Source organism: Sinocyclocheilus grahami, unplaced genomic scaffold (genome assembly GCF_001515645.1).
Source record: "Sinocyclocheilus grahami isolate Dianchi unplaced genomic scaffold, SAMN03320097.WGS_v1.1 scaffold1037.1, whole genome shotgun sequence".
NCBI classification, from domain to species: Eukaryota; Metazoa; Chordata; class Actinopteri; order Cypriniformes; family Cyprinidae; genus Sinocyclocheilus; species Sinocyclocheilus grahami.
In genome coordinates, this window is record NW_015506216.1 from 153,557 (window position 1) to 166,337 (window position 12,781).

A 12,781-nucleotide genomic window follows, 5' to 3' on the forward strand; every position below is an offset into this window, starting at 1 on the left:
ACTGTGTATATTTATTATGTATATATAAATACACACACATACAGTATATATTTTGAAAATATTTACATGTATATACATTTAGATATTTATATATATATATATATATAAATATATTTAATATATAAACATAAAATATTTTTCTTAAATATATACATGCATGTGTTTGTATTTATATATACAGTATACACACATATATTATGTAAACAAAAACTTTTATTTTGGATGCGATTAATTGCGATTAATCGCTTGACAGCACTAATTTAAATACTTCTATGTCATCCTGCAACCACTTGAGAATAATAATGACAAAATCTTGTCTGATTAAATATCTTTGGAAATTTGGTTAATTCAGTGTTTACAAAATATGAATAATAAATTATTAATAATACTTAAAAAAAGAACATATACAAAGACTATAATAAACACATATTTTTCATCAAACAGTGCGGTTCAAATTTGCTATGTGAATTTTCTAACCCAGTGCATGTGTGTTTTTCAGGACATCTAACAGCAGTGCGACTTTGTCCTCATGTGCGTCGATGGAGCCGTGTGTGTCAGATGAACATTTCGAGGCACACAGTCATGCTGAACACACCTTCAGACGCATGGAGGCCTACCTGAGGACCAGGAAACTCTGTGATGTTGTCCTCCTCGCCGGAGACCGCAGAATACCAGCACACAGGTAACAAAAAAAACAGTACACACATTTGGTTCACTGAAATCACAACCTAACCCTAAAGCAGAAACACAAAACCAGTGTGCTGCAAATAATGGTGGAGCCTTCTCTGTGAAACATTGTAAAGATCATACAAATGATATCACATTCTCATTTAGCTGAACCAAATAGCTTCAATCTACACCCTAAAACTTAAGTAAATCCAGTGACAGGTTTTTCTTCAGTGTGGGGCCTCTGACAAGATCTGAGTAGATCCAGTCCATGTTGCTGAATCATAAATGCCCTGGAGATGAGTGATAGTAGTTACAGTTTACTGCTGAATGTAGCAACAGTGGCACATTTATAGCACAGTTCATTGTCAGCAAGTACTGCAGTTTCTGAATTTGACGAATAAAACTTTGGACTTTTGAAACTGTCATGTTATATATGTTTTTTGATAAAGTGTAGTGTCTGTTATAGAGACGGAACAGAGACAGAACGACCGAATTTATACTTTATTTAGGCCCAATTTAAAATAACTACACCTAAATTGAAATTGAAAACCAAAATATTATAAAAAAATTCAAATGTGTGTCTTTTTCTGTTGTTTGAAAGGGAAAGTGGTTAATTTTAGACTATTTTCAACTTCTGAGTTTGAAATTAATAATGAGCGAATGTTGTGTAGTTGTGACGTGCATGTTTTAGATTTGCACTGCACTGAATACATACACCAGATTTTGATATTATTCATGATAGGTGTGGCATTTGACAAGCAAGAATCCCGTGTGACGCTGATGGCTTGACAGCCGTTCAACAACAATTTTTCATGTGAGAGTTTCTAGATTTATGGAGAGGTGCACATTTGAGATGTGACCTCAGACACAAACAGCATCCATTCTTACTGTGTGTCTGTGTGTTAAATGATTAAGATACTTATATTCGTGAATCAGTGTTGTGGAATAACAGTCTCAAAAGTATGTTCGCATATATTTTAATTTCAGAGACAGAGTACAAATGCAAATCACTCTGTATTTATGTGTATATTCAGTTACAGATATAAAATGATCTTTGTGTATTGTGTAATATATTGTGAATATGCATAACATAGGTTAGAAAAGTTATATAACAAAATATTTGAGTATTTTGTTGCATATGAGAATATTTTATACTGTTATTGGTTATTAAAATGAAACAAAAAATCCCCCCCCCACCGTTCCTCAGCTTTCCACTCGTGCTGTTTTTGCATTTTTATAAACATTTTCCAAGCTTAGTCTCTTGAGGTCTAAATCTAGCTCATTGAGTTTCTTTGTTTTTGTTTTTTTTTAGTATGTGATTCCAGTGTATGAACTAAATCAAAATTCAGTCCTTCATACACAAATGCATAAAAAAATCTCACACACTATCCCAGTTTGCAAAAATATCACAATTTATTTCAGTTTCATGACCTTTATCAGCCATTTAGTGTTGATACTTTTTGCAAGCTGGGATAGGGTGCTTTTTTTTGTTTCCATATTGAATTAAAATATTACAAACTCACTGGTTTGGGTAATGACACCCAATAAACTGACTCTCAAATAATGATCATCATCAAAATCTTACAATAAATTACACTTCTGTTCTTATCTTCCACACTTCTCTTCAAACAGTTTCAGCTGCATTGGGAAATATACAAAGAAATAATTACAACCCCCCCATAATTACAACGTTACTTGAATGTTTTTAAAGGAAACTAAATAATAGGCCTATTTGTAATAATGAGATTCTTGTAACAACATTCTCATCTCACTCATAGAAAACAAGGTTTTATTTCTCAAACTGCATTAAAATGCACAGGAAATACAGTCACAGAATTTAATAATAAAACAACTTTCGCATCACTTTACAGATGTAATTTTCACTTTAACATTTCTATGCATGACAGTCTTTCACTCATGGGAACAAGTTAAATTCCACCGTAGAAATAATGCAAATGACTTTACCTTCATTAAACGTCTTATTTGTTTTGATTTATAAATAAATTACCCATAGAAATGGTCTGTCTTCATTATTTACTTAGAAACGCATGCTTCGCTAGGGACTTCTGTGTGTGTCAGCTCTGATCCAATCAGTTTTTGGTAAACACATGGAATAGAATGTAGCGTTTATGTTGTCAAATTGAATAAAAGTTTAATAGCACTGAAAATATATTAACTGTAAGTGTTAACAAGCGCTATACTTCAAAACCATATATAGGGGGCAGAAACATTTCTCTAATTTAAAAATCACCATTGTATAGCAGCACCTTGGCATTCCATCCCTCTATTCTTCTGCGATCTGCTCATTCTCTCCTCTCCGTCATTAATTTACCCTTCTCTTGATGTTGTTTCCACGTGTTTGTTGATGGCATAGTTCTGCTGATTGCAGGGCTGCCTCAGGCAGCTGGAGGGTTTTGCTGCTGTTTCATTTATAATGATGCACAAATGCACACACATACACTTAATAGTGAATAGCCATTGTCCTTTTTCTATCTAGAGCACCATCTGCAACCTAAAATCCCTAAACTCTTGCTTTAGCACAGACTTTCAGGCTGCCATCTCTCAGAAAGAGCTTACAAGAAAGCTGAATCAGTTATTCAGTGACACTCTAATATGAGTAAAAACAGAAAACTGCTAGATTATTTTGCTTGCGTGTAAAGTGAAAGGTTTAAAAGCAATCTGCTCAGTGATGAAAGTGCAGAAAGAGAGAGTAAAGGAGAGTGGCAGAGGACAAATGCCGAGTGTTACTCATGCTGCTAAATGAATCTCACAGTTTCTAATGTACTTTCACTCCCCGCTTCTCTGCTGAAGCCTCATTTGTGATCCCTTTCTTTCTCTTTTCTTCTTTCCCCTCATTACTTCTCTTTCATCATATTCTTGCATGAGTATTCACCATTACCAGCTTCAGATGTTTCCATATATCTATGTTTGAATGCACCTGCTTCCAGTGGTGCCAGAGCGAGTTTTGAAGTGGGAGGTGGCAAAGCAACACATCTCAAGGCAATTCGTAACAATTTTATGTTTTGGCAGATTCATATTAAATTCATATGAATTCACACAATCTCATTTTTACTTTTTTTGAAATCAGAAATCGGGAACAAATTCCCTTTCAGCTGTTCCAAAGTGAAAACACAATTTTTAAGTGCTGGTAACCAGTTAACAATAAGATTTGAACCAGGGCAAAAACTTCCCCTGCACAATTACTCTATATCTATTACGGCTGTCATGATGAAAGTGAAATGCATGAAAAACGTTTGAAAAGCATTAAGTGCAGCATTACATTTACAGTATAGCCATTTTGTTTTTCATACTGCAGAAATACCCAATGTGAAGTCTCGGTTTTCTAACCCATCAAAAGCACTAAACAAATGCATAAACAGTTCTTTAGTCTGTAGCCAGAATATGACATTATTTTCCTCACAAAATACTTTCTGTTAATCATCAATTCTAATTATTATTACAATACTCAAGAGCAATAATCAACAATAATGATTTTGTCATGACTTTGCAGCTTCACCCTCTCTTTTAAAAAAAATAAATTTATAGGCTATTTACATTATTACATTACAATTTTTGTGTAAATACATGTACATGAGCAGCATTAAACAGTATGTAGCTTCTGTTTAACCTTGGCAATGTAAAGATGGCTTTTGATATAAATTTTTTTTATTAGTAACAGTGTATTGTGATTGATTCAAGTAACTGGTTAAATGTATTTGACATTAAAGGATTAGTTCGCTTCCAGAATAAAAATTTCCTGATAATTTACTCACCCCCATGTCATCCAAGATGTTCATGTCTTTCTTTCTACAGTCGAAAAGAAATTGAGATTTTTGAGGACAACATACCAGGATTTTTCTCCATATAGTGGACTTCAGTGGGAGCCAACTGGTTGAAGCTTATAATTGCAGTTTCAATTCAGCTTCAAAAGGCTCTACACGATACCAGCCGAGGAATAAGGGTCTTATCTAGTGAAATGATCAAAAAATAAAAATTGATATACTTTTTAACCACAAATTCTCATCGTGCACTAGCTCTGTGATGCGCATGTGCAACTTCATGCGTTACGTAATCATGTTGGAAAGGTCACGCGTGGTTAGTTCTTCATCTGTATTTCGGTTCAAAAAGGTAGGGTTGGGTGAAAACCCTCATCTCATTTTCTCCTCCAACTTCAAAATCATCCAACATTGTTGTTTTAGCTTTTTTTTGTAAAGGGGCATTTGATTTTCTTTGCACGTTCGCTTTGTAAACACTGGATCGGTACTTCCGCCGATGTCACGCGTGACCTTTCTATCATGATTAAGTAATGCGTGAGGTCGAGCTAGTGCAAGACGAGCATTTGTGGTTAAAAAGTATTTAAATTATTATTATTTTTTGACTAATGACCAATCGTTTTGCTAGAAAAGACCCTTATTCATCGGCTGGGATTGCGTAGAGCCCTTTGAAGCTGCATTGAAATTTGGACCTTCAACCCATTGATCCCCATTGAAGTCCACTATATGGAGAAAAATCCTGGAATGTTTTCCTCAAAAGCCTTAATTACTTTTCGACTGAAGAAAAAAAGACATGAAGTTCTTGGATGACGTGGGGGTGAGTAAATTATCAGGAAATTTTAATTCTTGAATGAGCTAATCCTTTAAAAAAAACCTTGCAAAGGTAAAAAAAAAAGCCCTTGGTAAACAGTTCCAGGGGGCAAATATTGCCCCTTAATGGAAAAGATTATTTCTGACCCTGCTCTTCACCTGTACATCATTTAGTTAATCATGAACATGCAAATTAACCCCCACCTCCACACAATCACACCAGCTCAAACCACATGCTTCACTTTACCTCGGCTAACTGATGTAGTAAACTCTATACAATGGCAAGTGGCAATAGTTCAGCCATGTGTTTGAAACTGATTCCGAACGAAGGGAAGAGCAAATTATGCAGGGTTATCTACAAGTCAGTGTATCAGAATGGTAATCCACAACCTTAGACACGTAATGGTAATTGATATCATTAGCCTTTGGCTTGACTACATTATCAAGCAGCTAATAATGTGTTGCTAATGTTACACAAACCATTTTCCCATTCGCCATCTCAGACAGCTATGATCTACAAAGCCCTTTTTTCATTTCTAGTTGAATGTTGATTTCGAGTTTATAAGGTTTACTGGCTGTCAGTTGGTAATCCGATTTGATTAATGTAAATGACTTAACACATTTTTTTATTAATCTTATTTAAAACAACCAGCATACACTTAAGCAGAACAACAAAATTGCTCAGTAACTTAATACGTAAAGCAAACAAAAACAGACCTGCCTTTCCTTTCAAGCAGTAATACAAGCTCACACACACACACACACACACTCACACACACTCAGCTCTTTGATATAGTAATTAGCATTTTGGCTATGAGTCTAATAGATTTAAAGCCGCAAGCTTTGACTAAGTGTGTGTGTGTGTGTGTGTGTGTGTATGTATGTGAATATCTTTGTCTGCAGAGCTGGATTTGAATAGGAAATCCTCATTTTACCATGCTTCAGTTAACAGATCCTCAAATCCTGTCTCGTACTGTAATCTCTCTCCCACTCGATCAGTCTCTGTTTCTCTAGTCTGTCTGTTTTCTTTTCCAACTTTTTATCATGCTTTACCCGCAGCACACAAAAGTGTCTATTTCAGTGATCCAGAAGATGTACAGTATGCGTGAAAAATGAGAGCATGTAAAAGCATGTGGGCACTCAGTGAGATATCATATCATAGTCTCTCTCTCTCTCTCTATCTCAGACTGGTTCTTTCCTCCGTGTCCGATTACTTTGCGGCCATGTTCACCAGTGATGTCCGAGAGGCAAAACAAGAAGAGATCAAAATGGAGGGTGTGGATCCAGATGCATTATGGGTCTTGGTACAGTATGCTTACACAGGTGTGTGTTTATCTGGAAGAATGTTTGGTTAGATATACACATGCACACATATACTAACACATTATACTACTACTATACTAATACCAAAAAGCCGAAAATGATTTTGATATTATGGCTGATATTTCTATTCTGTGCAAAAAAAAGAAAGAAAGTGCACTAAAAATAAAATTCCTTTAAAAGCTAGCAATTACAACATTATAATTGAAAGAATGGAAAACCAATATTAATTTTAAATATTGTAGCTAATCCTTTAAAGATTACATTTAGTGTTGATAAAATATTAATGATTTATTGTATTTAAATATCAATTTTAGGTTGAAAGATTCATACATACAAATGTAATTTTAATGTAACCTTGGGAAATTATCATGTGCAATTAAATATTAATTTTAAGCTGATATCTAATATGTATCTAAAGCTACCATTTAAAAGATTGGGGTCTGTACGATTTTATGTTTTAGGAAGTCTCTTGTGAACTAACGGGCTGCGTTTATTTGACAAAAATTGCAATTAAAACAGTAATATTGTGACATATATTAAAATAGAAAACAGTCATTTTAATTTGTAGTAATATTTTTAAATGTAATTTATTCTTGAGAATTTTCAGCAGCAATTACTTTGGTCTTCAGAGTCACATGATCCTAAAGAAATCATTGGAATATGCTGATTTGGTGCTCAATAACCATTTCTTACATTTATCATTAAAAACAGCTGTGCTGCTTAATATTTCTGTGGAAACCATAATAGATTCTTTGGTATATAGAAAGCTAAAACCACAGCATTTATTTGAAATAGAAATCTTTTGTACGTTTTTACTGTCAATTTTGATCAAATTAATGCATTGTACTTGAATAAAAAAAAAATAAAAAAAATCTTGCTGACCCCAAACCTTAAACCAGTTCTAAATAAATACACAGTCATTAACAGCAATTACACATGGAAAATCTGTCTGTCTTTCAACAGGGCGTTTGGAGTTGAGAGAAGACACAATAGAGAGTTTGTTGTCGGCTGCCTGTCTTCTGCAGCTGTCTGCGGTGGTTCAGGCCTGCTGCAGTTATCTAATGAAACAACTCCATCCCTCCAATTGTCTGGGCATTCGATCTTTTGCCGATGCTCAGGGTTGCCTGGACCTCCATAAGGTGGCACACAACTACACCATGGTGAGCAAACACACACATTCAGAATAGTTACAAACCGACTTAATTAGAACAAATTATATGCTTGCAAAGTCACAAGGAGTTTCTACTCCAGAAAAAGTGAATACTAAACCTCTTTGTTTTTTATCTTCAGTGAGCACCCCTCTCTCTCTGCCTCATTTTTCTTCTTTTATCACTTTTCCTTCATTCTTCTTTGTTTGTCCTCCTCCCAACCAAGCGCACACTGAGGGATTTATCATCCGCAGTTCACTGTGTCAAAAACTTGGAAGAGAATTAGAGGACATTATTGCATAAACTTACAGACACGCTGCTTTTTTTTGTTCGTCCTTCAGTGTGGGCGGCTACCTCAGTGAGTGTGTGTGTGTTTGTATTCATATATAGGGGTCTGTGTCCATCTGGCTGTCTGTGCCTGTGTCTGTGGGTTTATGAGTGGGTAATTGAGCCCGTTTTAACAGCCGTTGAAGCACTGGTGCTGAAAAAGTTCCATGAACAAGGCGAGTGTGTTTAATTGGACATGCTACTGGTCCTCTTCACAAATTTTCCGCTCAGCGTTTGATGTTCCACTGCTCCTGAGGGAAACTCATTCAAGAAAATATAACCCATAATAGCCCGCCCACAGTTCACAACAGGGGGGTTGTCATGGAGACTGCACTAAAAACTTGTATTCCATTTTCCATCAGTGCCTCTGTTTCCTATCTGACTTTCCTTCCCTTGTTCTTATTTCATCCCTCCCTTCCCCCTACAATGCAATGATGTCCAGTTCCATTGTAAATTTGTATTACTGCTCTCTTTCTCTTTCTGATATGTGTGGACACGTTAGGTAGCAAATCTGCAGAGAAAGCAGGGGAAAAAAAGCAAAATACAAATTCTAAAACGTGAATGACAGTATAATCATGCATCGTTAATATAGCAAAATAAATATTAATATCAGGGAGGAGAATACATTTCAGAAATCTGGGTCCTAAACAAAAATTACTAGTCTATGCTGTGTGAGTGTGGTACGTCTTTGTTGGATAATTGTTATTGTCTCCTATTAAGTTGCTAAAATCAATAAAAATTGTATAAATAGCTTGGGTTAAATGTGATATGATTATAAATGCAATATAAATGTATGTATGTATTTGTGTGTGTTGAGTATGTAACTTCTGTTCAAAGTTTGGGAAGTTTTTTTAAAAAGGGTGGTTGATTGCGATTTCACTTTTTTAACGTTAGTTAGTGTGTAATGTTGCTGTTTGAGCATTAACAATACCTGCAAAGTTACGAATCTGAAAGTTCAATGCAAACGGAGATATCGTCTTTTAAAATTCTGGTGGTTTAATGCCTACAAAAACGGCTGGTAGGGACTACAACAAGTTACTTCCCAGGTTTGTGACGTCACAAACCCAGATAAACCCCGCCCTCGGGGAAAGGCAGCAAAGGGGGCGAGGCCATGCTGCACTGCTTTAGAGAAGAGGACGAGAAAACTAGAGGTGCATGTAAAAATCCATTCATATATGATTCGCGATTCTGTTTTCTAACGATACTACTGGATTCACAAGTTTCAAAATCAATGTTCTAAAGCAGCGGTTCTCAATACTGTTCCTCGCGTCCCCCTGCTCTGCACACGCTCTGCATCTCTCTCTCTCTCTCATTCAGCTCAGCTCCAGCAATTAACTGTTCCAATTATACACTTATTTTCACATAGCTATGAGAAGCGTTAAACATGAATGCATGTGCAGTTGCCGTACTGTATTAAATCTTTATAAAACCGTATATTAAAAGCTAACATAAGCAGTAGCATTTACAAATAACAGCATATCTAAAAATCTATTATTTTTCAATAAATATTTGTTTTTATAAAATACTGTTATAAATGTCAGCAGTAAAATAATATAAAATAATATAAATGTCAGCATCTTTGCTGAATAAAATATTCATATCTTTTACAAAAAAAAAAAACTTTTGAACTATAGGATGTTTGTGTATTTAATATAGAAATTGTTACTTGGTTATATTTAATCATAATTACTACACATTTTGTAGCCTGTATCATGCCGTTATAATATGCTGTTGTTCCACAGTGTTGTTCAACAATGTCCAGTATTATGATAATTGTGTTATTGTACAAGGTTGCACTGCCATAAACTGTGTTTCTGTGGCTAAACATCTACAAGCCCAAACCTGATCTAAACATAACATGCCACTGATCCACCCCTTATATCTGTATGTTCATTTCTTTACTTGGTAGATGCCGTCTGTCACATCGACTTAGAGGAGTGCACACTCACTGTGTTTTGTATGTTGCTATGCTGAAAGACCATTAGTCACACAGACACAGACTCTGATGGTCTATGCTTTGACAACCACATCCTCAAATCCATCAACCAATCCAGATAATCTCTCTCTCTCTCTCTCTCTCTCTGTAGGAGCACTTCATGGAGGTCATGAGGCATCAGGAGTTTCTGCTCTTGCCTGCATGTGAGGTGGAGAAGCTTTTAGCTTCTGATGACATGAACGTTCCAGAAGAGGAATCCGTGGTAACAGCCCTGCTTAGCTGGGTCCGCCATGATGCTTCCTCTCGTCAATCACAGCTTCCTGCTCTTCTCGCTCACATCCGCCTACCCCTGCTTAAACCACAGGTCAGTCAACCATACATCCATCTGTCCATCAGTCAACCTGTCTTTTATTCTGCTGTGCTGTTACTTGTTCAGACAGCTTGATCAGTATACCGTAAATCCACATAAGAAAATCATTAATCTGCATTAATTCATGTATCAGCTAATCAGTTAATTGAAAGATCTGTCAGTAATTCAGTCAGTCAGTCACAGTAATTAATGCTCCTGTGCTTCTTGAAGTTTTGCAGTAGAATGCTAAACAGTCTCATATTTGATATATTTGGCTCATATTTGTAACATCCCCAGGAACTTTTTCTTTATATACAGCTGTATTTGTCGGTGTGATCCAGTTAATATCAAGTTTTGAAGAGCATAAGAACCATATTTTCTTTTTGGAAATTGGCTATCATTGAAAAACTGGACTTATGACTCATGTTGAGCTTTGTAAATGCAAACACAAAGTGTGGGGTCATAAATAAATAAATAAAATAAATTAAAACTTTTATTTAGCAAGGATGCATTAAATTGATCAAACATGACAGTAAAGACAACTATAATGTTACAGAAGATTTAAATATATGCTGTTCTTTTGAACTTTCTATTCATGAAAGAATACATTTCCACTAAATGAGCATATTAGAATGATTTCTGAAGGATCATGTGACACTAAAGACTGGAGTAATGGCTGCTGAAAAATCAGCTTTGCCATCACAGGAATAAATAACATTTTAAAATATAAAACAGTTATTTTAAATTGTAATAACGTTTCACAATTTTTACTGTTTATTTCTGATCAAATAAATGCAGCTTTGTTGAGCACAAGAGATTTTGTTTTCAAAACTATGAAAAAATCTTACTGATCCAAAACTTTTCAACAGTAGTGTGTGCTAATACAGATGTGAATGGATAACTAGCATCACATGCATACAGGTGCATTGTGTCATTTATATGATTTTGGCATTTCAGACAAATTTTGGGGATCGTTAGGGCAAAATTGTGCAATAAGCCACATTACTCTTAAAGGGATAGTTCACTTAAAAATAAATATTCTGTCATTCTGTCACCCTCAAGTTGTTCCAGACATATATGAGTTTCTTTCTTTTGCTGAATGAAAAATAAGATATTTTGAAGAATGTGGGTAACCAAACATTTTTTGGTCCTATCTCTTTAATTTCCATTATGGAATCAAACATGTCATTTATGAATTGCATTTTGACACATTTTGTGTGTTAATGCATAAAAATTAGCTTGTGTTGCTAGAAGCGTTTGTCTTTGTGCTCGCGTAGAGCATTTGGCCCTTATAGTATCTGTGGTCTTTATGTGTGTGTGAAGGTCAGTGCTGTTCTGCTGGGCTGTGAGGCTGTGTACTCAATGATGGGATGCATTTGGAGCCTGGAGAGTGTGATAAGGATGTTGTTGTTGTGTCTCTTTCCCTTATCACATTTTTCCCTTCTCACACATGTACACACACTCCACTGAAAAGTTAAAAATGCATAAAATACGTAAATTAATGTTTGTCTGTTTTAAACAGGTTCGTTATTGCATTGCATTGATCATTTCCTTTCACTGTAAAAACAAAATCAGTTAATTTATGATAAAAAACAGCAGTTGTGGTTGTCATAAAAGAATATGGTACAACATTTTGCGTTTAATTTCATTCATTAACTGCAATAATGTTAATATACCAAAGTACATACTACTATACAGAAGGTGTATGGTGTCATCACCATGATAAAACACATGACACTAAAATAATGCAATAAAAATTAACTTACCAACATAGAATGTAACAAACATTCCAAATGCACATAACTAATAAGAAAAAAATTACGAAATTTAAATGAAAAAACATCAAATGTGAGGTGTCACACTGATAATTCTAGGAATGAATTTTTTTTACTTACAAAATCTGTACATTTAAAGTTATTTTACTCTAAAATTATGTCCCAGTAGATCTATTACAGCTTTTCATTGTAATAGAGTAAATTACCATTAAGCGATTTAACAGGCTTTTACTTAAGAATTTTTACTTTTACTGTTCAAATTATGATATTTTTTCCCAGTGTTGATATTGTAATTATGATTATTCACTATGATTTATAGAATTGAAGTATTTTTTGCGTTTGTGTTATTGTGTATGGAGCAGTTGCAAATATTTTATGTAGGCTACATATACAAAAGAAGCTGAGAACTGTGTTCCTGAATTACTTTATTGGCTTTTATATATGCCTATTGCTGTAACCTAATGCCTAAACAGTCTACAAAAACAGAACGTAAAACAATGTTATTCACATTATTCACGTAGAGCACACTTGTATAATTAACAAAGCTTGTTAAACTGCAGAACAAATCTTATTTACACTGATTATAATCGGAGTGTTGTAGTTTTTTTCAAATTGCTTACTTGCAGTGTAGTGTATATTGTACTGTGTACATTGTAACATTGGCCTAACTA

The 12,781-nt window shown here is 34.8% G+C and overlaps 1 protein-coding gene across 1 annotated transcript in view; it reads left to right on the forward strand.

Annotated features, from left to right (window-relative positions):
• The window catches only part of LOC107565971 (kelch-like protein 5), a 46,618-nt gene that overhangs the window by 20,115 nt on the left and 13,722 nt on the right, over positions 1 to 12,781 (forward strand). Inside the window, exons 2-5 of the mRNA XM_016251314.1 lie at positions 500 to 682; positions 6,439 to 6,575; positions 7,539 to 7,735; positions 10,138 to 10,350. Of these exons, the coding sequence (XP_016106800.1) occupies positions 500 to 682; positions 6,439 to 6,575; positions 7,539 to 7,735; positions 10,138 to 10,350 (730 nt within the window). The remainder of the gene's footprint in view (positions 1 to 499; positions 683 to 6,438; positions 6,576 to 7,538; positions 7,736 to 10,137; positions 10,351 to 12,781) is intronic.